The sequence below is a fragment of the Meriones unguiculatus genome, chromosome 18 (assembly GCF_030254825.1).
Source record: "Meriones unguiculatus strain TT.TT164.6M chromosome 18, Bangor_MerUng_6.1, whole genome shotgun sequence".
NCBI classification, from domain to species: Eukaryota; Metazoa; Chordata; class Mammalia; order Rodentia; family Muridae; genus Meriones; species Meriones unguiculatus.
This window is the reverse complement of record NC_083365.1, coordinates 68,105,003-68,130,973: the sequence shown is the minus strand read 5'-3', so window position 1 is coordinate 68,130,973 and position 25,971 is coordinate 68,105,003. Positions and strand designations below refer to the sequence as shown.

General features: G+C 47.4%; 1 protein-coding gene across 1 annotated transcript in view; it reads right to left on the bottom strand.

Annotated features, from left to right (window-relative positions):
* Window positions 1-3,582: 3,582 nt before the first annotated feature.
* The window catches only part of Ccdc93 (coiled-coil domain containing 93), a 69,813-nt gene continuing 47,424 nt past the window's right edge, over window positions 3,583-25,971 (bottom strand). Inside the window, exons 15-24 of the mRNA XM_060371724.1 lie at window positions 24,812-24,893; window positions 24,213-24,278; window positions 21,772-21,825; window positions 20,190-20,252; window positions 17,302-17,410; window positions 16,221-16,303; window positions 14,716-14,753; window positions 13,377-13,461; window positions 11,509-11,622; window positions 3,583-9,338 (exon numbers count right to left, since the gene is read on the bottom strand). Coding sequence (XP_060227707.1) covers window positions 9,285-9,338; window positions 11,509-11,622; window positions 13,377-13,461; window positions 14,716-14,753; window positions 16,221-16,303; window positions 17,302-17,410; window positions 20,190-20,252; window positions 21,772-21,825; window positions 24,213-24,278; window positions 24,812-24,893 — 748 coding nt within the window. The 3' untranslated portion in view covers window positions 3,583-9,284. The remainder of the gene's footprint in view (window positions 9,339-11,508; window positions 11,623-13,376; window positions 13,462-14,715; window positions 14,754-16,220; window positions 16,304-17,301; window positions 17,411-20,189; window positions 20,253-21,771; window positions 21,826-24,212; window positions 24,279-24,811; window positions 24,894-25,971) is intronic.

Sequence of the window (25,971 nt, the reverse complement as noted above, 5' to 3'; positions counted from 1 at the left end):
GCTGTATACTCATAATCCACACCCAAAGAACCTCTATTTCAGTGGTTCTCAGCTGAAACTCTTTAGTACAGTTCCTTGTGTTGTGGTGACCCCAACCATAAAATTATTTTCATTGCTACTTTGTAGCTGTAATTTTGTTGCTGTTATGAATTGTAATGTAAATCTCTGATATGCAGGATACCTGACAAGTGATCCCTGTGAAAGGGCTGTTCACTCCCAGTGGGGTCATGACCCACAGGTTGAGAACCACAGCTCTGTATTGCGCAACTACCTTAGGCTTAAAGACACTAAGGGTCGTTGTCAGCTGTGCAGCTATAAAAACTTGGGTGGTCCATGGAAACAGCCCTTATGGCCTTGCTCAGATGCCCTTGGTCTGTGAGGGGTTTTCCAACTCCTGGTTGTCTTTTTAGTCTCCTTGGTGTGAGCAGAGTGTTCTCAAGGGAGGGTAAGAGGGTGAAAGCCAAAGCCCTAAAATTCACATTAAGTCTACTGATGCCCCAGGGGCAGAAGCCCAAGGTGGAGACAGAGAAGTACACAGTAGCAGGTAAGAAAAACAGAACTGGGGAAATGGCTCAAGACAAAGTGCTTACCTGAGGACATGAGTCTGAATCACCAAAACCCAAATAAAACTAAACATAGAAGCATGTGTCTGTAATAGCAGCATTCCTATGGTGAGGGTCCCTGGAAGCTTCCGGGTCAGCTAGCTTGGGGTATGAGGCAGTGAGCAAAAGCCTTTGCCCCAAACAAGACTGCAGGTGAAGATTAGCATCCAAGGTTGCTCTCTGACCTCCACACACTCTGTGGCAAGTGCTCATCTACACACACACACACACACACACACACACATACACACACACACAGAGAGAGAGAGAGAGAGAGAGAGAGAGAGAGAGAGAGAGATACGGAAAAAAACTTTAATCAAGGAAAAAAAAAGTTCAAAAATAATATAGAAACAGTAGGGGCTGGAAATGTAGCTCAGTTAGCACAATGCTTTTCTATCATGTACAGGTCCTGGGTTTGATACCTATTACCACATAAAGCAAGGATGGTGGTACATGCCTCGTGATCCCACTTAGTGGAGGCAGGCAGATCAGGAGGTCAAGGTCATCCTCAACTATATAGAGCGTTCAAGCCTGAGACCCTGTCTCAAATACATACACACACTCAAACACCCATACCCACGTGTGTGTGTGTGTGTGTGTGTGAAAGAATCAGACTAACTTTGTAACCTATGTTTCTTTAATTGCCTTATAACTTATATTTGCAAGTTTTAGGTCCATGTCAATTAAAGCCTCTTAGTGCTTCTCCAGAGAGCAGAGGAATGTAAAAGTTCCTGACATCAGCCATCTGTGAGGGCAGAGATAAGAGAACAAGCAGAGATCTCTACTAAATGGAGAAAAAAAAATCACCGGCTGGCGCTGGTGAGATGGGCTTTGTTTGGAAACTGGGCCAAATGTCCCCAATCCTTCTCCTGACCTTTGATCCAAAGCCTGTAACCCCCACTCCTCAGAACAGTCATGGGATGAGTTAATCACCCTCCCACATTTAACTGTGGATGGCAGGAAACTCCAAACTGACTTGAAGATCAGATATTTACGACAGGGCTGACTGGACCTAAGGGTGACCAGAACTAACCAATTATTTTTAAAAGTTGAACACCTCATCCAATCCTAAATTGCCAAGAAGGCAACCCCAGGAGATTCCCTCCTTGTGTCTTTTAAAAACCTAAGGTCTTTGTCTCCCGGTGCCACTCCTAGCTGACCAGCAGGGGTGACCCCATTGCACAATGGTCAAGAGGAACCTCTTGCGTTTATTGCATCGATGGATGATTAGTTTCCTGAGTTCTCTTCATACCTTCTTATATTTAGGCTCTTGCTGGGCCTAACATATGTGTGTGTGTGTGTGTGTGTGTATACACAATACATACACCCACACCACACATACTGGCAGAAAGAGGTCTTCAGTGTGAGTTGTATGTATTATGCTATGACAGTGGGTCCCCTACATTTGCCCTTACCTTATTGCAATCAATCAGCTCCAGGAGGAGGAGCCCATTAGAGCTGCTTCCTTCTCAAAACTCACAATGGCTCTTCAAACTCACTGGGGCATGTGTCTTTTTACTCACTATTTCCCTTTGTCCCTCTGCTTGGAATTGTCACCCAGCTCTCCATGTGACTCTCCCTGGTCAGTGGCCAAGGCCTTCCCTAGTTTCTCAGTATGGCGAGGCAGCCACCACCAAACACAGTCCTCCGGGATCATTCTTCAAAGCTGCTGATGGAGTGCCTTCTTGTTGTGTGCCTTTGCTTGATTCCAGTCCCTCTTCCCTACTGTGCCAGTGCCTGATACTTTGGTTGAATGTGTGGGTGAGCAATGAAGATCCCCACTGCACAGGAACACGGAGGCAAACAGGCCCCAGGTTGGTTCAGAATCTTATCATGCCTCCAGGAATTCTGGATTCCTATCTTTTTACCTAGCCAAGCTCGAGATGTCAAGATGTCTTTGCTCTGTTTTCAGATGGCTGATGCTACTCAAACAGTCTTTCCTTCTACCACTTGAAAACAACAGAAGGGTAGAGGGAGCTCCCTTGATGCCACTCTTGCTGATGTAGCCAGGATCCTGTCTTTGCAAGGCCACGTTAGCACTGCCCCCAACATATCACAGCTGCTCTGGACGTTTGTTTACAAATCAGCCAAGCAAGTACAGGTTCCCCTGTCTTACAGTAGCAGCCTTTGGGCTGGATATGGTCAGAGCTTAAGAGTGATTCCTGCACACACATCAGGTGGCTGACATATGCCTGTTAACTCCAGCTCCAGGGTTATCTAATGTCCTCTCTTGGCACACAGGATTCAGCACACACACATATATACATGTGTGTGCATGCACACAAGCATGAGAGTAGAATAAACTATAGGCTGTGGTCCAGTCTAACAATGGCTGCCCATGAATAGAAGGTCTAAGAATCCAGTAGTTGTTCAATCCATGGGTGTGGGTGTCTCAGCTGGTCTTCAGCATATAACAGAGTCCCACAGAAGTAGGTTCTAATGCCAAGGAAGGAATGGGCTTGTCAGTGAGAGGAAGCAGGTGAAGCGAGCAAGTGAGAAGGGGAGCCAGGAAGGGAGGGAGATCTTCCTTCTTCCATGTCCACTATATAGAAAGCCAAATAGAAGGTGTGGTCCAAATGAAAGGTGGATCTTCTCATGCCAAAAGATCTGGATAAGGTTTATCTTCTCACCTCAAAGACCTTGGTTGGAAGTAGGTCTTCCCATTTCAAGTGATTTAATTAAGAAAAAGTCCCTCTCAGGAGTGCACAGTCATTTGAGTTTTAGTTAATTCCAGATGTGGTCAAGTTGGCATCCACGTATAGCCCTCACTGCTTCTGACCTCAGGGCTTTCTTTGCTTTTGTTAAGAAAAAGGATTATCTGGGTGTGGTGGTGCACACCTTTAGTCCCAGCACTGTGTCGGCAGAGGCAGGCAGATCTCTGAGTTGAGGCAGTACTGGGGAGGTAGAGGGGAAGGGAGAAGGACGGAAAGATGGGTGGAAATGGAATCCTCTCCCATGATTTTTAAAAAATGAAACTAAATTAAACTTCAAAAACTATTTATTTTTGAGTAGATAATGCATGTACATGGTACAAAATTCCAGAGTACAAAAGGCAAATGGTGAAAAGTCATTCCCACCCTCTTCCAAGAGGCAACGAAGGTTGCCAGGCTGCTGTGTCGCTTCTCAGAGACACTCTGAGAACACGCAAGCGGACATATCACCAGCATATGTAAGTATATGCACACGCACATATGCAGACACACACCTACAACACATGTATTTATCTCTACACCAAATACTAGCATTTCATGCATGTTCACTGATGTTTTCTTCCCCCACTTAACCATGTGGCTCCAAGATCCCATGAACGTTCCCTGCCAATAAACACAGCAGGTTTATTCTTTTAACTGTCTGCAGACTGCTCCACTGTAGAGATGGGTCATGATTTTTCACCCCTGTTCTGAATTACTAGTAGTTTCTTTTTGTTACTACAAACGTTGCTTTAATAAAAGTTTCTGTACATAAGAAAAGTTCCTAGATGTGGCACTGCTGGTTCAAAAGGCGGTACACTGGGATTTGTGAACTGTCCAACTGTCCTCCATGGAGGCTGTACTTGTACTCTGCCATGACTGTGGCGTGCTACTGCCCACAGCTGTATGACACCACCCATCTGAAGGAAGAACATACTCATGAGCCTATGTGACACTAATGTGCCATCCTTGCCACAATACTGGACATCTCCAAAAGGTGATCTTGGTTAAAGGCTGGAAACTTCCGGAAAACTCCTTTTCCATTCGCCCTTCAAGGTTACGGACTGAACACATGCCTGAGAGGGCTTCTCTAAAGCTGCTGACTAGAACTGCCAGCCTGCTTCAACCTGAGCATGGACTAGGTTAAATCTCTAATTTGCTACTATGAGATGCCAAGATAACAATCTGGAGGGCCCACTTCATCAACTGGAATGTTCTGACTATCTGAGGAACCACAGCAAGGTGGGCAAGGCCCCTGCTTCTGCTGCCCTTGTGCAGACCTGGCAAAGGCCTAGGGACCTTAAGCAGTGACACGCGTCATTAGGACCGACAACAGCAGTGCGGTGGGCGGACTGTGACATGATCAGGAGGCCAATGTGAAGGCATTACCTAAAATCGTGGAGAGGACACATGAGGAAAATATCGATGGAGGGGAGACTGGTCCATTTAGGAAACTGATACAGGCTAATAAAGATACAGAAGGAATGACTCCCCATGGTGTCAAATGTACTGCAGATGAGGTACTGAAGCCCTGTTCATGATCTGATATGTCATATTTATTCTGAGAAAGAAGCATTACTTCTTTGTATTTCTATGCACTTGTATAATGCCTGTGCATGTAAAGGTCAGAGGTCAACTCAGATGTCTGGATTGCTCTCTACCTTACTATATGAGACAGGTTATCTCACTGAATTGGAGCTTACCAAATCAGCTAGTCTGGCTGGTCAGTGAGCCTGACAGCCTTCTGTCTCTGCCTGTCTAGTGCTGGGAATACACTTCTCTGCTTGGCTTTTTACATGGATGCTGGGGATCCTAGCTCAGGTCCTCATGCTTACAAGACAAGTACTTTACTGACTGAGCCATCTCCCCTGCCTTCTACTCTGCCTACTGCCACTTGCTGCTAGAAGGGAGAGCAAGGAAAACTCTAAGATGCATCTCATAAGGTTCTTCCTCTGGCCATGCTCAGCTACAAGAACAGACAATGGCACCCATGTTACTGGGCCCTGCATTGTACTGTTCTGCATTACGGTGTTCTTTTTCTCTGTGACCAACCTTGGCAATGAACACATCATAAAACATTTCCTTGCAGTACTTCTCAGAGCATATTTCACTCCAACTGCCTGAACCTTCACAAGTCAAAATCACTGTCAGAAGTTCTTGCTGGGATGCACAGCTCCCTTAAACTGACCACCCATCACCTGGAGAGTAGGCAAGACAGAGCCATGGGGAGGCAGAGGGAATGCAGAGTGTATATGCTACAGTCAGGCTGGATGTCCCAGATACTCCTTCAGGTAGTGTCTACTTTACTCAAGGTAGAAAAGGTGAGTCTGCCAAAGCAATGATCCATGGAAATGGCACTTTGAGAGGTAGTAAGGGGGCCATAGGAAGGCCTGCCCCATGCTTTGTTCAAGGTTTCGAGAGGTCTCCAAGAACAGTCTGGAGAAGGAAAGCCCTTCCTGGTAACCAATGCTGATTTGGTTCCCCATGAGCCCATGTCTTCACTCTTGAACCATGGGCTACAAACCAGACCCCCATCCAGAGGATCAGATTAAAGGAGCTTATGCCCAACATGGACTCTGCTTCATTAGAAATAACATCACCCCTCTGGATATGAGTTGGCAGCTCTTCTGTAGTACTCTAGCTGACCAACTACTGGACATGGGAGAACAACAGAATGTCCCTACATCTTTCTAGACCTTTCACCACCACTGTAGTTTAACTTTGGTCACAGCTGCTCTGAGTTTGGTCTCAACCAGAGCATCCTCAGTTATGTCATGAAAATTAAGAAGGAAGGAAGGTAGCTCCTGCTCTAGAGGCTGGTCCTAAGAATGCATGGTCCTAGGAGCCAGCCCTGTGAACAAGCTCACTTCCCTGAATCTGATTTCTCTTAAAGCGTGCACACACACAAAAGCCACTTACAGATGTTTTACTACTAATTCTGGTAAAAGCCACTAGGCTCAACACAATGCTATATTATGTCTGGGTACAGAAGACATTGCTCTGGGAGGCTCCTCCCTCCCACCAGTCTTCCAGGTAATCTCCTCAGTCTATAAACAGGTCAGGCTGCACAGCCCACTTCATGCTGGAATTACCCACAAAGGTGCTGTCTATGTTTCAGGAGGCCTGAAGCAAATGTAGGATTCTCAGTGCTGGCTTTTGTGGTCTAATTCAAAGAGTATACACATAACACAGCCTTACCTAGAAGGCTCCAAAACAATACGGGTTAGCCACTGTGCACGGTTGCCCACCTGAACTAGACAGTAAGACATCACTGTTTTAGATACCACATACTTTGAATGTGGCACATAGAGAAATCAAGACAGATCTGAGCTAGAAGCGTCTTCCCTGTTGGCTAGCTTTCACAGCATCAAATATTGCTTGGAGTGGAGGTGTCAGCAACAGTCTTAACCAGCTACAGACTTGCATACTATGATATCAACTTGCCAGGCAAGCTGTGAGCATTAGTGCAATAGTGGCATGACTTATGGGGGGTAAGAACTGTATTCTGTTTAGATCTGTGGCCTGTTCCCCAGGAGGAGTTCACACGTGCTACTGTAAAACCAATAACAGGATCCTCTCATTGATCTGTGCTAATTCCTGTAGATTAAAAAAATCAGACAAAGTATCCACCAATCTCTCTCTACCAAGAGTGAGCAACCTTTTGCTGTTACATGACACTGACATCTACAAAGTTTACAGAGTTAAGTGTAATGGAGAAAAAAAAAAAAAAACAGAGGAAATAATCTCCATGTTTTAAATTACTTTGCAATTTTGTGTTGGGCTACATTCACAGTTATCCTTGGCTACACGCAGACTGTAGTTGAGCAAGCCTATAACTATACCAAAAGAAACTCTCCAGAAACAGCACCTAATAAAGGTTCCCATTTCCAAAACCAATTCTAGTTGCTTTAGATCAGTTATTCCAGACCTCTCCCAGACATGGGCAGGTGGATTCCAGTACCTCACCTGCCTCCACCTACCTCCCTACCCCTGTGGTCAAACACTGACACTAGCCAGAGTTCTGCATGACCGAGCTTGTTCTCAAGAAAACACAGGTGGGTGGCCCGCTCCTCTGAACTGGAATAGTTCCAAAACCTTCAAAATGCTGTCGCCTCCCTCAAGGTACTATTGTATTTTTATTAACATCATTATTGTTTCATAAGTACTTATTTCAGCTGAGCCTTTTCACAATGCTCCCATGACCATGGAGGTAGAGGTGCACACATGGCTCACAGAAGAGTGCTGGGACAGGGGGGTGATGCTTTAGGCGCTGCTGTTTCTACCCAGCTCCGCACCCTGGTTCAGGAACTGATGATGCTGTTAAGCCTGAATGGGCTTTTTTGGGGGTTGGGGAGACAGTCTTATGCAGTCCAGGCTGGTTTCCAGTTTGCTGTTTCGCCTCGGATAACCTTGATTTCTTGATCCTTATGCTTCTACTTCCTGAGAGCTAGGATCACAAGTGTGCCCTGCCATGCCTGTTTTACATGATGTGAGACATGGAACCCCGGCAAGCACGCTGCCAGCTGAACACCTCTTCATTTGTCTAAGTCTGAACGCCTCTTAATCCCCTTAGGAAACTAAAACTGAACAGTGCTTCTGTGACTGCCCAGTGCCCGCTTGCCTGACATATTTATGCTTGTTGAATGGTCCTAACCTGCTGTTCAGATCATGTGTGAGCCAACTTTATGCAGAATGGGACACCAACCTCACACTGGGGTTTACTGCGCATGATCCAGTTGCTAGGTTCTTCACAGCTGGGGGCTTGGGGGGGATGGTCTGCTCATTTCCAGAGGTGCCTCCTTCCCATCTCAGCTAACATCCTATTCCTTTCTGATCTAGCCCAATAGCTGTTTCCTCCATGGAGTCCTTGTGCTCCTGTGCACGTACCTGTGCACATGGAGATGCCCAGCACAGTCTCTGCCCATGTCTGTCCTGATAGCACTCAACAGTGTGCACATCTTAATCTTCACTTAGACCCTGACATCTGCAGTGCAAGAACAGGGGACATGCCTCCAACAAGGGCCTATCTACATATGGACAGCTTCAATTCTTACTGAGGTGTCCTCAATGAAAGGAGCCCTAACATTTTTTTCTATCAAGGGAACGCAGGCGGTGTGCAGGGTTAAAGGAGCGGCAATGAGCCGCTCTCACAGCTATCCCTGACCGATTGCTGCTCAAGGGCGGGACACATCTACAGCCACACCAAGGGAAATGCCTGTGAAGCTGGCTCTAGTTGAAGGGTTGCCATTTCCAGAACCCATCACGGTCACTTTCTATCGGCCTTCCCACCACAGACAGATGGCCTCCAATAAACCCGAACCTCACTTTCTGTCTCTACACCTGTGAGCTAATTGCTTTCTCTGCATGCCAGCCCAAACTGTAATCCACACACACTGTGAGAAGCCGGAACGAAAGGCACAACTGTAGATGAAGGTGCTGGCTACTCACCCAGGAGCCTTCTGAAACATTTCAGAAGTCAAGTTTTGGGGCTTATGTGGGTTGTATCTGTTCTCTGGGTGCCTGCTAGATGCCAGAGGAGCAGGTGTAGTGTTCTGCTACATTTACCTCAGGGCTTATTTCTCAGTAGTTGCTCAATTAATACTTGCTGAACACAATGCTCTTTATTCTCAGGTCCCGCACAAATCCAGGTATCTTCATAAATGCAGTGTTACTGGAGCAATAAAAATTGAATGGACAGAGTGCATGAGCACTGCCCACATTTCTGGGTGTCATCCAAGCCATGATGTTAGTCTAGTCAATCTGAGTCCATCAGCCAGGAGAGATGAAATGAAACAAAAAGGAGAAAGGAAACATCCATCCATCCGGTTGAAATGAATCTTCCCGTATCTCTCCTCCATCATTTTCAGAACCGTTTCAGGAAATGAATCTTCCCGTATCTCACCTCCATCATTTTCAGAACCGTTTCAGGATCCTGTAGTCCATACATGTCATTAAAAATATATCAATGATATATAGAAATGGAGATGGATTCTCAGGAGGCCTTGGCTTTGATCTTGGACAGCAATAGCTCATTCTTTCGGCCCTCCTAGAAAAGTAGAGTAAGAGAGAAGCAGTGACTATTCATCACTAGTACTCACTTGGGGGGAGGGGTCTCCAAAGATGCCCTAGCCCTGTCCTCAGTCTTAGTAACTGTCTTTTTTTTTTTTTTTGGGACAGAGTCTCACATAGTCCAGGTTGATCTTGAACTGGCTACAAAGCCAAATGACCCTGGATTGCCAAGCTAGCCCCCTACCAACTGAACTACATCTCCTGCCCCTTAGTAGCCATTTTCAGACAAGTCAGTCAGTTTCATGAAGCTGCCAGCACAGTGACGCTCCTTGGTGACCTACTGACCTATGTCAAGACAGATGTGATGAAGCCTCTGGGCTGAAGACAGGAGACCAGGCGCTGCCTTTCCTACAGACAGAACTTTGTAAAGTCTCGAGAGGACAGGAGCTAGTCTGCTTGGCAGGGTAAGGAGAGAAGGGGCCTTGGAGACCATCCCTAAGATGGGAGCTAGGCAGCTCCAATGTACACAGACAAAACATAGGTTCTAAGAGTGAAGATGCTGAGTAGTCTCAGCCTTAAGAAGTAAGTGCACAGAAGGCACAGGAGCGGTATTTACAAAGGACACTCCCTTCTCCAATAATGAGCTGTATGAGGTCTGTGACTTAATCACACTGAAGGCTGTCACTGAGGGACGTCATTGGCCCCAATTCCTGCCAGTGGCGCCCGGTGTCCTGAGATACCAGTTACCCTTCTGTGTTCCCTTCCTCTGGTAAACACTACAGCTCTTCACCTGATGACAGCTCAAGACACTTCTGTCAGCAAACCTCCAACAAAGCTAGGCCTTTCCCAAAGCTTCTTAACGTTTCTAACCAAAAGAGACCTGAGAGGCTGGGGAGACGGCTCAGTGGCCAAGTGGGCCTGCTGAGCAAGTATGCTGAGTCTGAATCCACATCCCCCACACAGAAAGCTCAGCATGACTGTGCACATGTCTGTGACCCTGGAGCTGTGGGGACAGAGGCAGAAGGATTGGTGGGACTTTCTGGCTGCCGGCCTAGCTCTAGACCCAGTGAGAGATCTTGCTCAGGAGAATATAGCAGTAGAAAAGAGCATACCCCCAGTGTCCTCCTCTGGTCTGCACAGACACACGTGGACATACACTTGAAAACACACGTATCACACATGGACTCTGCATAAGTGTCTGGGCTCTTCCCATGCTTCGGGGCCTTGGCTGCTCCCTGATGTGCTCTTGTCCTCCTCATAGTTGAGCCTAGCTCAGTCTGTAGAGCCCGTTCTCACCACAACAATGGCACTTGTCGCCCCACATGGTAAAGTCTGAGACTGTCCCTTCTATTGTTTCTTGTTTATTTGTTTCTCAGCTTCTGTCTCCCTCACCACAGTGAGGCTCCTTGAGGACAGAGAGCAGATCTGTTTACAGCCTGGTTTACGCCAGAGGCACAGTCAGAGCTGGAGAACATTTGAAAGGATGAGATTTGTTGCAATGCCTGTAGACATGCATACAGCTGCCAAAAATTAAATCAAAACAAAGGTAGAGAAGGTATACGGTGGAAGAGGAAGACAGAATAATCTTTAAAAATGAATGAAAACATCATTGGCATGGGACATTTTCTTTTTATTTTGTTGATTTGTGTATGTGTATATGTGCTTTCATGTGTGCCTATAGAGGTCAGAGGACAGAGGTCAGGCTTAGATGTTGCTCTTTAGGCATTGTCTACCTTGCTTCTTTTAAAAAATTCTATTTATTTATTTTGTGTGTATATGTGTGCCTGCCATGGAGATCAGGCAACTTTTGGGGGCTGGTTCTCCCTTTCTACTATGTGGGTAATGGCTATTGAACCCAAGTCATAAAGCTTGGTAGAGAGGATCTTTACTCACTAAAGCCATCTTGCTGGCCCTACTTTACTTTTTAGAGGCAGAGAGGGTGTCTCTCTGGACTGACACTCACCAACAAGACTCAGAGATCCTCCTGCCTCCTCCCTAGCACTGAAGTTACAAGCGGGCACCGTATCTGTCTTTTTCCTCCCCTGTGAGTTCTGGGGATCAAACTCAAGTACTCCCGCTTCCACAGCAAGCACCTTAAGGACGAAGGCATCTCTCCAGCCCCCCAGCTCCAGTCTTTAATGACACCTTGAGGTGCGGTGAGGTGCATCTGATCTTGGCTGCCATCTGTCCAGCCTGCACCCTCTCACCTCTTTGAACTCTTTCACAGTCTTGAAGTAGAGCCTCTGCTTCTCCAGGAGCTCCAAGTATTGATCGTTCAACTGGTCTCTTCTCATCTTGTTCTCCTGCTTCTTCTTCTCCATCTGTTGGAAACATTTTGGCAAATGGTGGTGAATAAATAGGCACTCTGATAGCAACCACAACACACAGCATAATTAACATTCATTATCTGTTTCTTCCAGGCCTTCCCACATAAACATAATTTCTCAGTTGGCCTCTTTTCTTGAATGATATCATCTGCAGGCTCTATAATCTATTCAGCAGTTGAATTTTATGGAATGATGAACAGAATGTACTTTTGGGTGTTCCTCAACTTAGATTCTTAACTACTTTGTCTCTAGAGGGTATATGTGAGTGCTTACAAGTGGTTTTGAGTATCACACCTACAAGGAAGGAGAGTTGCTGGTGTCATTGGGAAGGAGAAACTGCTTTCCACCCTAAAGGGTTCAGGACTGCGACAAGGCACAGTTATCTGGCCCAGAGTGTCAGCTGTGTTGTGGGTGAGTAACCCTGATGTATGTGATTGTGTATTTTTAATAAAATAGCCTCTTGCTCTTTCAGTTATCATAACTGTGTTATAGCATAAGCTATCTACAACTATCTTAACCATTCGAGATTGTTTTCAGGCTTCTGATCTTATACACAGTCGCTAGATATTGACTTAGAGATTTCTAAGGTAGTCAAAAGCTGGAGGAAATAGACGCTGGAGGACAACTTGTGGGAGCTACCTTTATCTTTCCATCATGTGCCTGTACCCAGTGAGTTACCTAGTTGGCCCAAACTTGTTTTAGAGACAGAGACTCTCACTGGCCTGAAACTTGCCAAATACCCCAGACTGGATAGCCATCAAGCCCCGGGGATATTCCTATCTTCAGGTTCCTAGCACTGGGAATAAAAGTATGTGTTAGCATCACTTGATATTTTCTCAGGGTTCTAGGGATTAAACTCAGATCCTTTATTCACTTGATAAACAGTATTGGACCTACAGTGAGCCTGAAGTTAGCCAGGGAGAAGTAAAGACTTTGTTCTCACAGGGTACATCCTGGCAACTGATACCAAACCAGACCAGACCAACCAACCATCCAAGAGCCTGACAAACAAGTGCACCTCACAGTTATCAGCTGCATCAGTGCCGAGGAAAATGGGATGGCACTGGAGATAGTGAGGGCATGTGGACTCAGATGCACAAGGCTGAGAGGAGGGGCAACCCAGCGGGATGTACAGAATTTTCTGAAGCTAAATGGAGAATATCAGCTGGCCAGGAGATGAAGGCAGAAAGAGTAGGTGCAGCCTGTGTGAGCATGCATGTGTGTGTATATGTTGCCTGTGTCTAGGTGCGTATGTGTGTGCGTGTATGTAGACCAGGAGAATAGCTTGGCTATTATCCCTCACCTTGTTTTTTGAGAAAGGGTCTCTACCTGGCCTAGGATCGGATATATAAGTCAGGCTGGCTGGCCACTGAGCCCCAGGAATCCCCTGTCCCTGCCCCACACCTGGATCATAAATACATGCCACCACACCCTGCTTCTTTTATGTGAAAGGAGTGGCTTTACGGTGAAATGTCATGAGATAAATGCCCATGGTGGAGGTGGCTGGACAGGACAGGAAGGCTGCTGGGAAGTGAGCTCTCTATCTGTAAAACAGGGGAGGGGAGCAGCACAGGAATGCTGAAATCCTGGCAGCTATGACTGAGAGCAATGCAGAGTCTCACGACTGGTGGGAAGCAATGTGGAAGAATGCAGTCTGGACGGACAGCCTACACCCAGGACGGACAGCCTACACCCAGGACTTCGTCACCACCACAGACCCTGCAGTGCTGTAAAATAAGCTGGCTGACCTTCATCCTGCTTTGTTTAATGCCTTCAACAATTTGTTCCATCTGCCTTAAAAACTGGTCCCGGGCAGCAGGGGAGGCCATGGCTCTGAAAGAGAAATCAGCAGAGGTATGTGTAGCACATGGGACTGTTAGAAAGGGGGTGGGGGACCTAGATTGTGCCCCAACAATTCAACTAGACCTTTGCAGGGCACAGTGGCCCAGAGAGCCACCAAGAACATGGGCGGTCAGGGTGGCAAACCTGATAACCGAAAGTGAATCTTCCGGTTTCCCCATTCTCCCCGTGTTCCTGTGGCAACAGATAGCAAAAGGACCAGTTTTCTTTGACTGGATGGAGGTAGATTTTACAACAACTGTGTAGGTGAGAACATGCCACTCCTTTAATCTACAGAGACAATACCTGTGCCCCTTTTTAGCAGCAGTATGAACACAGGCAACTTCTGGCAGCTAGCCTTCTAAGGACCTTCAGCTTCTTCCTTACAATTTTTAGTCGGTATTTTTTCTCAACACAAAATGTGAATAGAAATAATAAAAATGTCATTTGCTATGAAGTATGGCATGTGCTGCTTAAGAAATGAATTCGGTTTTGTTTTTAAGTATCTGAGGACAGGGAGACATCTGAGGACAGGAAGACTGTCCTGGAATTACAGGACAGTTCTGAATATTCCTAGCCCTGAGCTGGGAACCTGGAACTGTGCAGGAGAAGGCAGAATGGGGGGTAGACTTCCTGGTGTGCCCACTACACCTTCCTACCCACGCCCTGCCCTGTAGAGGGATGGAGACCAGGAGGCTCAGGGCCTGCCATGGGCTAACACAGGCTTGTGCTAGAAAAGGGAAGCATGCTATTCTGGGAGCAAGCCTTGGGCTACCAGCAAGGTGGGTAGGTTAGCTCACCAGGGATACATTCCAGAGCTGGTGTTACCTGGTGACCTTGCTGTACAATTTACTTTTTTTTTTTTGTTTGACACAGAATCTCATATAGCTTAGGCTGGTCTTAAATACATTTTTTAGTAAAAAATGTCTTCAAACTCTTGATGGTCCTATTATCTCTTCGAAGTGATGGGATTACAGACATGTATCAAGAAGCCGCAGTTTCTGCAGTGCTGGGGACTGAGTCCAGGGCTTCATCACAGTACAAAAGCACTCCAGCACTGAGCTAGTGCCCAGTTTAGAGGATGCATGTTAACTTACAAACTACCCCTTCAGGCATCCTTCCTCAGGGTCCACAGGAGAGTGGCTGGGGGGACAGTTACCAGGGAGGAGGGTGACCGGGGAGGAGGGCGACCAGGGAGAAGAGCAGCCAGGGAGGAGGGTGGCCAGGGAGGAGGGTGGCAGTACTTACTGTGAGAAGTTCTCGTGAATTGAGTTAAGCAGGCTAATCTGGAGGAGTGAGAAGGAACTGTGTAAGTACAAGGCTGAAAGGTCCTCACACTACCTCAGATTGCTAGAAAGCTTGCCTAGGGCTGGGACAACAGCACTGAGGGCGAGCCTTGTCAAGCAGGTCAAGTAACACATGAAAGAACAAAAGAAAGAGCAACATGTTCTTACCTGCATAGTTTTCCTTAGAGAATCCACCACTATTTACTTAAAGAAAACTATTTTCCCTACAATGCATGACTGCAAGAATGCGGAAGGACAGCTCTTTAAAGGACGTGGCTGCCAGCTGAGAGGACTCGAGCAGCAGGGCTCTTTGGACAAACTGTCAGCACAAATCATTTTGGTCTTCTGCAACGTGACTCTGTGTTGAGGCTGTCATCCCAGGTGGTCAGTGGGGAGGACAGAGAAGACACCGCCCACCCTCCACTGTCACACTCCCACCACCAACATGGCCAGCTGCCAAGTGGTCCTGAGAGCTTCTGACAAAACATACCCTTCATGGTCCTGTTCCCATGGAAACTGTCTCTGCCCTCACAGCTAGAGCCTCCACCTGACCTTATCAGACATGCAGGGGAGGGCTCTGCCTGGGGTTCCCCTGGCTGTGCACTGTTTAGCCTGTTGGCTCATCCGTAAGTAGTTGGTATACTTGGACTTCAGACTCACAACACACAAGATAGGGATGACATTCTTACCTTTAATGCTTTGAAAAGAGTGGGTTGTTTTCTTTGTTTTGTCTCATGTGTTTATAAGGGGAACTGCATGAGGCCAGAGGACACCTCGGCTGCCATTCCTCATGACACCAACCGCCTTGCTTTTTAAGATAGGGCCTCTCACTGGCCTGAAGCTTACCAAGGAGGCTAGGATGGGGCTGGGGCAGGGATTCCCCAGAGATCTGTCTGTCTCTGCTACCCAATGCTGGGATTACAAACACAGTACCATTCTGTTTTTGGTTTGTTTGTTTTGCTGTTGTTTTCTAATATGGGTTCTGGGCATTGAGCTCAGGACCTCATGTTTGGAAGGCAAGCACTTTATACACAGAGCCATCTTCCCAGCCTCGGGACGGTATCTCTCACATGGTAATACAGAACGGGATACCAGCTTCCCTTCACGGCAGCTAAGTCCCACACAATCTCCTGCTTTGCAGTGACAGACTCCTCTCCTTGGCCCAGGAAGGCAGGTTCTCTCTACTCAGACTAAATGCCTCCACCTCAGGCTCTACGTCCATCTGAATCTTCTGGATTTACCATGCCGTCAATGGCTCATCTGTTATTTTCTTTCCGTAAAGGCTCTTACTAGGGCTGGTGTGACGTCTTGATGTAAAGGTGCCTGCTGCCAAGCCAGAAGACCTGAGTTCTGTTCCTGGAGCTCACAAGCTGTTCTCTGACCTCCACGTATGTACAAGCCCCTCCCCCGCAATCAATTTTAAAATGTAATAAGAAAAGAAGCAAATAAACAAACAACGGCTCTTACCTCCTTTTCCAGATAAACCTTTTTGTCATCCAGGGTATTGTACAAAGTGAAGAACTGCTTGGTTTCCTTGTGCACTGCGGAAACTGCCAATGCAGAGAGATCAGCATCCCAGCTAAAGAAATCATTGATCCACAGCATCCTGACCCCGTGTGGCATGTGCCAAGGGCCTTATGCACACTTAATCATCATGGAAGCCTTTGCCTCTGTGTATACATGTTTGTACATGTGCATTTGGAGGTCAGAGGTTGACACTGGCTGTCTTCTTCAATCCCTCTTTACCTTACGTTTTTGAGGCAAGCTCTTTCACTGGACCTAGAGCTCACTAAACTAGCCTTGGCGTTCAGTGAGCGTCAGGGATCTACCTGTCTCCAGTGTGTGTACCACCATGCCTGGCTGGGTACCACTGTCTGTGGACGCTTTGTCTGCATGCATGCATGTGCACTACACGTGTGCCATGGACCAGAGGGTATTGGGTCTCATGGATCTGCAGTTATGCACATCTATGAGTTGTCATGTGGGTGCTAGGAATTCAGCCTGGGTCAGCTGCAAAAACATGGACACTAAACACTGAACCAGCTTACCAGCCTTTAAAACAACAACATGATTCTTGGGATCAAGATCAAACTCAGGTCCCCAAGCTTGTAAGGCAGCACTTTATTAATGGAACCATCTCCCTAGACCCTGACAGGATGCAATCACTGGGTTGGCTGCGGGGAGACTGGTCCTGGATTATGAGAACATGACGCTCTAAAGCGACTCCAGTGAGACCCTGTGGGGCAGCATCAAGGGTGAGGATCCTTCCTAAGATGCTGGAAAGAACAGTGGGCTCAGGTGGTTAGCCCCTGAAGAGCTGGCCAAAGCTGGCTCTCGAGCTCATGTACATCTACAGAGAGGACAGTGGAGCACCAGGAGTCGGCTCCTGGGGCTGTTCAGCAGGCCCGGTGATGAAGTACGGTCCTTTTCCAGGTAGCATTTGTGGCTGTGCTCTGGCCAACGCTGCACCACACTAGAGTGGATGGAGACCCTTGCCTCCCGCCCCTCCCGAGGCTTGACAGGCCATGTGTTTGATCAATGCACCTACTCTGACGGTAGAGTTCAATAAATCGCTTCTGATACTGTATCAGCTCTGCTCGACTGGGCACTTCGTCAATCTTGCGATGCAAAATCGCTATTTCTCGATTTCTTCGGGCCTAAATGCAGAGAGGTGGGGAGAGGGCATCTGGTAAAGGGCGTTCTGCATTTGTCTGCTCCCCACACCCTGAGCCAGCAACAAAGACGCACGTACGGCTGGCGGTCCTCATGTGGGATCGCGACGGACCTGAGGACAGGCAGTGAAGGGAGAGTCCCAGGTGACAGGTGCCATCCTGTTTCCTCTCCAAAATGTACTCTCAAATCCTCTACTTGGAAGCCCACAACTAGCTCCTCACACCCTTTCTGTGGGGAGACCGTCCTATCAGGTGTACAGGAGACAGCGGGGTGTTGCTCCTAAGTCCGGTCTCCGTAGCTCTGGACTGAAGGATGCAGCCAAGGCTATGCACCTTATCAGTACTTATAGGTACTTTCCCTCATGGGAATCTTAAGGTAGAACCAATCAATCTTTAAAAATGGGTTTTTGTTAATTTTTTTTTGTTTGTTTATAATATGTGCCGTGTTAGGTGGTAGAATTCAGAGGACAATTTGTGGACGTTCTTCCGCTTCCACCATGTGGGTCGCGGGGATCAAACTCAGGTTGTGAAGGATGGAATCTTCCTCTAGGTGGAGACAGACCCTTGTTTCCTCCCTGAAGGCATTGTTAGTCCTGAGGTGAGGGAGCAGGCCAGGAGGCTACCCCTGTGAGGTGGGTTCATGTCAGGATAAGGTCATTTTCCTTCCCCAATCCCTGCTTCTCAGGGCAGTCCCTGTGAATAGCCATTACATTTGGATTGGTCTGCCTGCCTGCCTTTCTGAGTCCAGACTGCAGAGAGTGTTAATGATTCCTTTTTCTCTTCTTTGTCCTTTTCTTTCTAATGCTGGAAAGAGCCTAACTATACTTTTAAAATCGCTAACCAGCGCCATGGACCTTTTGCTCTTTTTCCAAAGCTGCCTTCTCTTCTGTGTTTCTGTGCGGCTGACCTGGACTCTCCTCTTCATGCTCCTTCCGGGCAGCTCTGATTCACAGCCTGCCTTAAAGGGGTTTTTCTTTAAGCTCTAATTAATAAATTGTCCTCGAGCTTCTGTTTTCAGTCTGTTCATAACTCTTTTATTAATGAAGCCAAGAACCCCACAAGGGAACCTCAATTTCCCTAGCACCATATGATGGCTCTACTGGATTCCCCAAGATTTCTATGACACTTCCCTCCTGCCTTCCAATTCTTCAATAAGCAGAACCTGTTCCTGCATGCCCACACAGCATGCGTACACTTGCCTCCTTGCATCTTTGTTCTAGCTTGGCCTCAGCCTTGCCTCACTGGTAGTCTGTGTGGCATTTCCCACAAAACAGCCGTGTACTCTGGCATATATGGGCAGATCTTGGTCCTCAGATAACTAGTTCCCAGAGGCCAGGTCTTCCCAGTTCCTGTTACTGGGACCTGACACATGGCTGAATATGTACGAAGTAGCTAGTCAGGGTCTCCATACATCAGCAGGGCCCAGACTGTATTAATTCTATGTACCTATAAATATTTGCACTTGATCTTACTGAAGGCTGAGAAGCCATCTTTAAATATTTGAAGGGTAGTCATGCATGGTCATGCATATCTATAATCCCAGCACTTGGGAGATAAGGTAGGATTATCAGAAGTTCAAGGACAGCTGGGGCTACACACAGAGTTTGAGCTATAAGACGCCTTCTCAAAACACTACAAGTAAAAATAATGCTCTTGAATCAGGGACATATTTGACTCATCTGAATTTAAGCAAATATCACACAAAATAATTAAGAGCCAGGAAAGCAAGAATAACCTCTCATAAGCCCTCAAAGCCCCATGGTCATTCCTACCAAAGGCTGGCTTCACCTACCCCCCACACCAAGAAAAGGAAAGTGGCCCAAATCAGCGTGATGTAACACAGGCAAGGGACTTTTTTTTTTGGGGGGGGGTCCTGAATTTTCATGAGCCAGATGCTGGCAATACAACAGACTCAGAACTATAGTATTGACTGTGCTTAGGTTTGGACCTGGCTTTACAATCTCCCTGCTCCAGACAGTAAGTAGACCTGAGCTGAAATCCTGCCTCGGGGACCTAGCTGAGGTTTGCCTTTGGAGAAACAGCCTCCTTGAATTATTTTATCATTTTATATGTATAGGTGTTTTGCCTGCATGTACATGTATGTCTGTGTACCATGTGGGTGCCTAGTGCCCTTGGAAGTTAGAAGAGGGTGCTGGATTTCCTAGAATTGGAGTGAAAGGTGGTTGTGAGCAGCCATGTGGGTGCTGGGTCAAGAAGAAGATCAACCAGTGTTCTTAACTGCTGAGCCATCTCTTCAATGCCCTCCAGATTCTATTTTCCTTTTTAATGATATGTACTTATGTATGTGTTTAAGTGTGTGTGTGTGTGGGGGGGGTGTGCACATGAGTATGGGTACCTATGGAGTTCAGAAGAGGGTGTCAGATTCCCTGGAGTTGGACTTACAGGCGGCTGTGAAGCAACTGATGTGAGTTCTGCTAACAGAACTCTCTGCAAGAGCAGCAAGTGCTCTTAACTGCTTAGCCATCTCCCCAGGCCCATGAACCTATGTTTTTCCACATAGAACTATTATAATCATGAGGCCAATCATACATACTCTGCATGTAAGGTGAAGCTTAACTCCAAACAGCAATACTGAAAGTAACAGACATTTGTGGTGCTGTCAGCAGCACCACCTCCACCACGGCATGACTGGATGCAAAGACAGAGTCTGGTCGCTCTAGCTCTAATATATTGAGACCTCCCGTTCAATCACAGGGCATTCATACCAGCCAGGTGTCTCTGTGCTCCCCTGGTGGACACTCACCTGTAGTAACCGGATCTTGTACAGCTTCTCTTTTTCCATGTTGTACCGTCTGTCCAGCTCCTCCTAAGAGAGAACAGGCAGGCTACAGTTATCTAGGATGGAACTTCCATTCTCTGGTGGAGTCTTTGGAAGTTGAGTGCATTAGCTTGAGCCTCAAGTTCCTTCTCTCAAATGGCCAAGTTTAGAACCTTACACCTGTGAGACACTTCCACAATACATCCTAAATACTCCTTTTATTAGGATCCTGACTGAATCCAATGTTCTATGTAGAAGAAAAAAATATTTATTATGATGTGGAGGGACAGGTATGTGCCACAGAGTGAACTGTGGAGGTCAGAGGACAACTCTGTGGAGTTGGTTCTCTCTTTCCACCACGTGTGGGTTCTGGGGATTGAACTCGTGTCCTCAGGCTTGTAAGACAAGTACTTTACCTGCTGAGCCACCCCACCCGCCCTGAAATCCAATGTCCTTAAGTGAGTCCCTCCCATGGGCTCCTGAAGCCCCCATATCTCAGAACACCTACAACAAGAGGGAGACAGCACGCTGCCTTAAGTCTCTGCTCTATGTCGCTCTGTTTTCAGCTAACACTGTTTCTGCCTGGACCTGAAGTATCCAAAATGATAACCACTAACCCTCCATGTCTATACAAACAAACTTGCATCAAGTAAAATAAGAAAAATAAATCAGTCTCTCAGCTGCAATACCGTTCACTGTGTGTGGGAAGATGCTTATGCAAACATCTTCATTACAGAAAGTTCTTTTTGGACAGAGCTAATGCATAGGTGGGGCTCTACATGGAACAAGGGGAAAAAACCGCCTGGACAGTCTGTATCTCAGAGAACATTACAGAAGGGGCATGTGTGCCCAAGAACACACATAGCACCTGCACACAGTTTCGTGCACAGGCTCAGTTGTAGTTGATGCCTAACAGGCATCACTGAAGGAGTCCCTTGTCCAGGCTCCTAACAGGTTATGAAGAACCACCCTTAAAGAAGGTCCTGCTTGGTGTCCCCTGCTCCCTTCCTGGTCCTCTTCTTTACATGGACCAAGTATTATTTTAACTCATGTCAGGATTCACCAAACTAGAGCATGCTATGGATAGCATATAGCCTTTGAGCCATGTCTGACTTTTGGTCTGTTACTATAAATAGAGTTGAGCTAGAATATAGTCATGTTCATTTATTTATAATATATGTGACATACTGTCATCACTTACAAAATTCATGCTTAAAACATGCGATTATGTTACCAAAAAAAAAAATCCTCATATTTTGAGTAAGTTTATGCTGAGATTTGTGCTGCGCTGCAGGTTGGACACACCTGATACACAGTTAGCAGGGCAGCTGGAGCAAAGAAGGCAGTTTCCCTCTTCACCACCCTTTCACTCCTCGGGGCTCATATGGCCAACACAGGCCCCTTCTGGCCGAGGAGTGAAATGTCTCCAATGGTGCCATGCCTCCAGCAGGCCAGCAGAAGAGGAGGTGGCTATACAGACTATACCAGGCTGGGAAACTGTGCTAGGAGGACGGAAAGGGGGCTGACACTTTCTTCAGAACAATGCCAAGGAGGAGGAGATACTTACGTTGTGAGTCATGGTGGAGGTCAGGGCACCCTCTGGCTCTCCACTGGAGAGACTCTGAAAGGATGGAAATGCGGTCAGCACCTTTGCTCAGTAGGCGGAGCAGATAGAAGCTGTGTATCTACACTCCACAGACAGGAGGCACGAGGAGCAACTGCGGGGCTGAAATGAACCTCTGTTTTCTGAAGAGTGGCCAGATGATTTGAGAAATCCAGATCTTAGGTTTGCCAGGTACACCCCAATAGGCTGGCTCTTCTGAGTGTGTGTATGTGGGGGTGTCGATGTTGCTATCCTCATCAATCACTCTCCACCTTACTTACTGTAAAATGAGTGTTTGTGCATGTCAGAGGACAACTGGCTGTGCCTTCCCTTTAGCATGTGCGACCCAAGGATCAATTAGGTCATCAGGCTTGGTGGTAGCACTTTTACCTCTGAACCATCATGTCTTATCTTTCTGAGACTCAGTCTCTTCAATGAACCTGGAATTTAACCAGTTTGGCTAGACGGGCTGGCCAGTGAGCTTCAGGGATCTTCCGGTGTCCACCTCCTTACTGCCTAGCTTCTCCACAGGGGCTGGGTCCTTACGCTTGCACAGCAAACAGTTTATCCTTTGAGCCAGCCCCTTGGAGCTTGTTCTCAATAGAAGAATCCCTTTGATGGGATGTGATGAGGCAGAAATGTGATCTCTGCCAACTCAGAGGCCAGTGGAGCTGACAATGGCTCAAAGGCTCAAAGCTGGAGAAGTACCTGAAGACAGCCTGTGCTGCATTCCTCCTCTCTCATGGAAGTGGACCGCTCAGACTGAAATGACATAGCAGCTCTAAGGCCTCGGCCTGTCTGGCTAGGCAGAATCTCCATGCTGGGAGCTTAGACACAGACCTTTCCTTCCCTGGCCTTCCCATTCTCCTGCTGCAAGTGCAGGGCGGGTTCACTGAGTGGGCTCCTGGGTCATGACCATCCCACACCAGAAGCACAAGGAGATGAGCTTTGGATAAAGTGTGGTAAAAAAAAACAAAACCCAAGAAATCCACAGGGTCTCGTGGCTCAGGCCTGTAATCCAGCAACTCAGAAGGCTGAGCTAGAAGGATCCAAGTTCAAGGCCACTCTGAGTAAAGCAGTGAGATGTTTCAAAATAAGTAAAAATGGGCTGGGATGTACCTTAGTGACAGTGCTTGCGTAACATGCATGTGCACTTGCATTCTGGGAAAGCAAACATTCAGGAAAACAGACTTGAGCTTAGACCCAGGGTGTCAGGCACACACTTAAGCCAGAATGCTTATACATTTCTGGCCTCTGTGTTTGTTTTTTTGTTGCCTTTTGGGAGTGGGCCACATTTCTAAGTAGAGGTCAAGGGAGGGTTTGGAGTTCTGTGCCTGTAGCTGCTCCTTCCACACCCAGAAGAAGATAAGAGCCAAGAAAATCACACACACACACACACACAAAAAGCAATGTGTGCTGAGTGTAGTGTGTGCTAAGGTGTACAGTGCAGAAGCTGAAGGAAGGCTTCCAGCGCTCCGCTCTATTTTCCTCTGCCTTAGTTCCTTAAGATAGAGTCGTACCCTGAACCTAGAAGTAGGCTGGTAGTCAGAGAGGCCCAGCAATCCTCCTGCCTCCACCCACTATACTGATGGGGGTATAGGCCTTTGTAGCAGTGCTTGCCCCATCTTTTAAAAAAAGAAGTATTTATTTTTATTTCATGTGTCTGAGTGTTTTACCTGCACTGTATGCCTGTGTACCACCTCATACCCTTGGGGGCCAGGAGAGAGCATCAGATCCCTAGAACTGAAGTTACAGAAGGTTGTGTCACCATCTGCATGCTGGGAATTGAATGAGTGCCGCTGCAAGAACAGTTAAGTGCTCTTAACCACGAAGCCATCTCTCCAGCCATTCCAGCCTGGCTTTTTGCACGGGTGCAGGAGACTCGAACTCAGGTGCTCATGGAGCAAGCGCTCCCACCCAGTGAGCCATCTCCCCAATTCTGGGAGATGCACATTTACAGGCCCAGCTCAAGTAAACTGGCCGTGCTTTTTGGAACATGACTAATGCTGGTGCTGAGAGCATGGCTGTTCTCCCCAGGCTCGATTTAGCTGTTGCTGTCTTTAAACAGAGTAGCTGGGATGAACGGCGTGAGTCCTCCCACCCCACCCAAGAGGTAAGAGCTAATCTACTGACCACAGGGGGGCTCTCAGTGCCACAGCTGCCCCTAAGCTGCTAGGAACTGCCCTTCGGGTAGTTGTCTGTGAGTCACCCAAGCCCCTGGAACCAACCCCAAACAAGAAAATGTATTATATTGGTTCACCAAGCCAGACTTAGGCAGAACCCGTCCCTGGCCTGTGAGAACATTATGTGGAGAAAGGAAGAGTCCCAGCACTGAACTGCTGCAATCCTTCCTCATGCCAGCCAGAAAGCAGCTGGTGGCGCTGAGGGCTAACTGAAACCTTTACCTTCTCGCCTGGCGCTCTCTCAGCTTTGAGGGTCTCGATGTCCTGCTGTAGCCGAGCCATCTCCTCCTGGAAAAGCAACATGAACCTTTACAAGGTCAGATAAACCACCATCGGGAGGTTAACTGTTAAACCACACGTTTTGCTTTTACATTTATGTTTGCGTGTGTATTCATGCTCATATTGTGCACCTTGGCATGTTAGAAGTCAAAGGATAACCTATGGAGTCAATTTTTTTTCTGTCCACAGTGTGCATCCCTGATGCGCAGCCCTGGCCGCACTGTTACACACTGTTACCTGCTGAGCCACCTTGCCTGCCCAGCTTAACTACTCAACGCAGACATTTCTTTCATTGGTTGTGGCAGGACAAAAGCTAGCAGGAAAGCAGGTGCTCCGCTTGCTTCTACTTGCAAACTCACCCCTTCCTGGAAAAGAGCTTTCCCAGGCATGCAAGAACAGAACTCCCTTCCCCCACCGTCACCTCCAGAGCCCGAGTCAGCCTTTTACACTGCACAGGCCAGCATGCCCCAGCGGCACCAGAAAGGCCAACAGAGAGCCTCAGCACAGCTCCTGTCTGGCCACCAACACCACACAGCACTTACCCGGCAGTGCGCTTTAAACTCTTGCTCCTGGCTTTTCAGACTTTCATTCATGGCTACGAGTGCTCTCAGGCTCTGCAGAATGCTGGGGAGACAGCAGACAACGGCACAGGATGGGCCATTACGACGTGATTTTATGATTTGCCGCTAAGGCCATATTGAGAATACAAAGAGTTCCTTTTTAATTTCCTTTGTTTTCCTCAAGGCTGTAATGGGAGTGCCACAATGGTCATGACTTCCATTTCTGACTATGCATTTGGACCCTCAAGCCCATGAGGAGACAAAAACATACATGACAGGATTCTAGAATGAGAATGTCAACTCTGGAAATATGAATGAGCTTCAGTAGTACTTACTTATCATTTATTTAACTGTACTCGGGGTAAACAGAATATCAAAACCCATGTGTGTGTTGTCTGTGCAAGTATGTGCATGTGTCCATGTGTATGCCTGTGTGTGTGCAGGAGAGCATGTATGTGTATGTGTATGTGTGCATGTGTATGCCTGTGTGTGTGTATGATAGCCTATGTATGTGTGTGTGAATGTGCACGTGTGTGCAGGTGCATGGGTGGCAACTACAGGATGGTCTCACATGTTGCTCTTCAGGTGCAAGCCCCCATTGCCTTACATGTATTTATTTTGTGAGTGAGTGTACTTGTCAGCATGTGTGGAGGTCTGAACACAACTTGTGGGAGTCAGTTCTCTCCTCCTGCCACGTGGGTTCCTGGAAGTAAACTCAGGCCATCAGACTCCACAGTGAGCACTTCACTATGAGACCCAGCAGCCTGTCCCTCCTCGTGTTCTCCGAGGCCCGAGACCTGACAAGTGCTTTAGCCTGGCTGGCCGGCAAGTGCCAGGGCCTTGTCTCTGCCTCCCTGGCTCTAGGATTACAAGGGTGCACCACCACGTTCAGCCCTTTCAGGTTGGATATGGGACACTAAACTTAGGTTCTCATGCGCCCCCAGCTCTGTTTCACTGTTTTTAAAATCAGAGCACCAGAACAACACTGCTGTGATCACAAGGAGAGCTGAGGAGAGGAGGATGACTCGGTGCAGCCCCAGCATCTCTGTGAGCAGCAGGGTGACTGCTGCTCCCTGCCAGATGTGACCTTATCTGAATTTCCACAAAGCTCCAGCCCATGACCTCTGGCTCCTCTGCCCCTT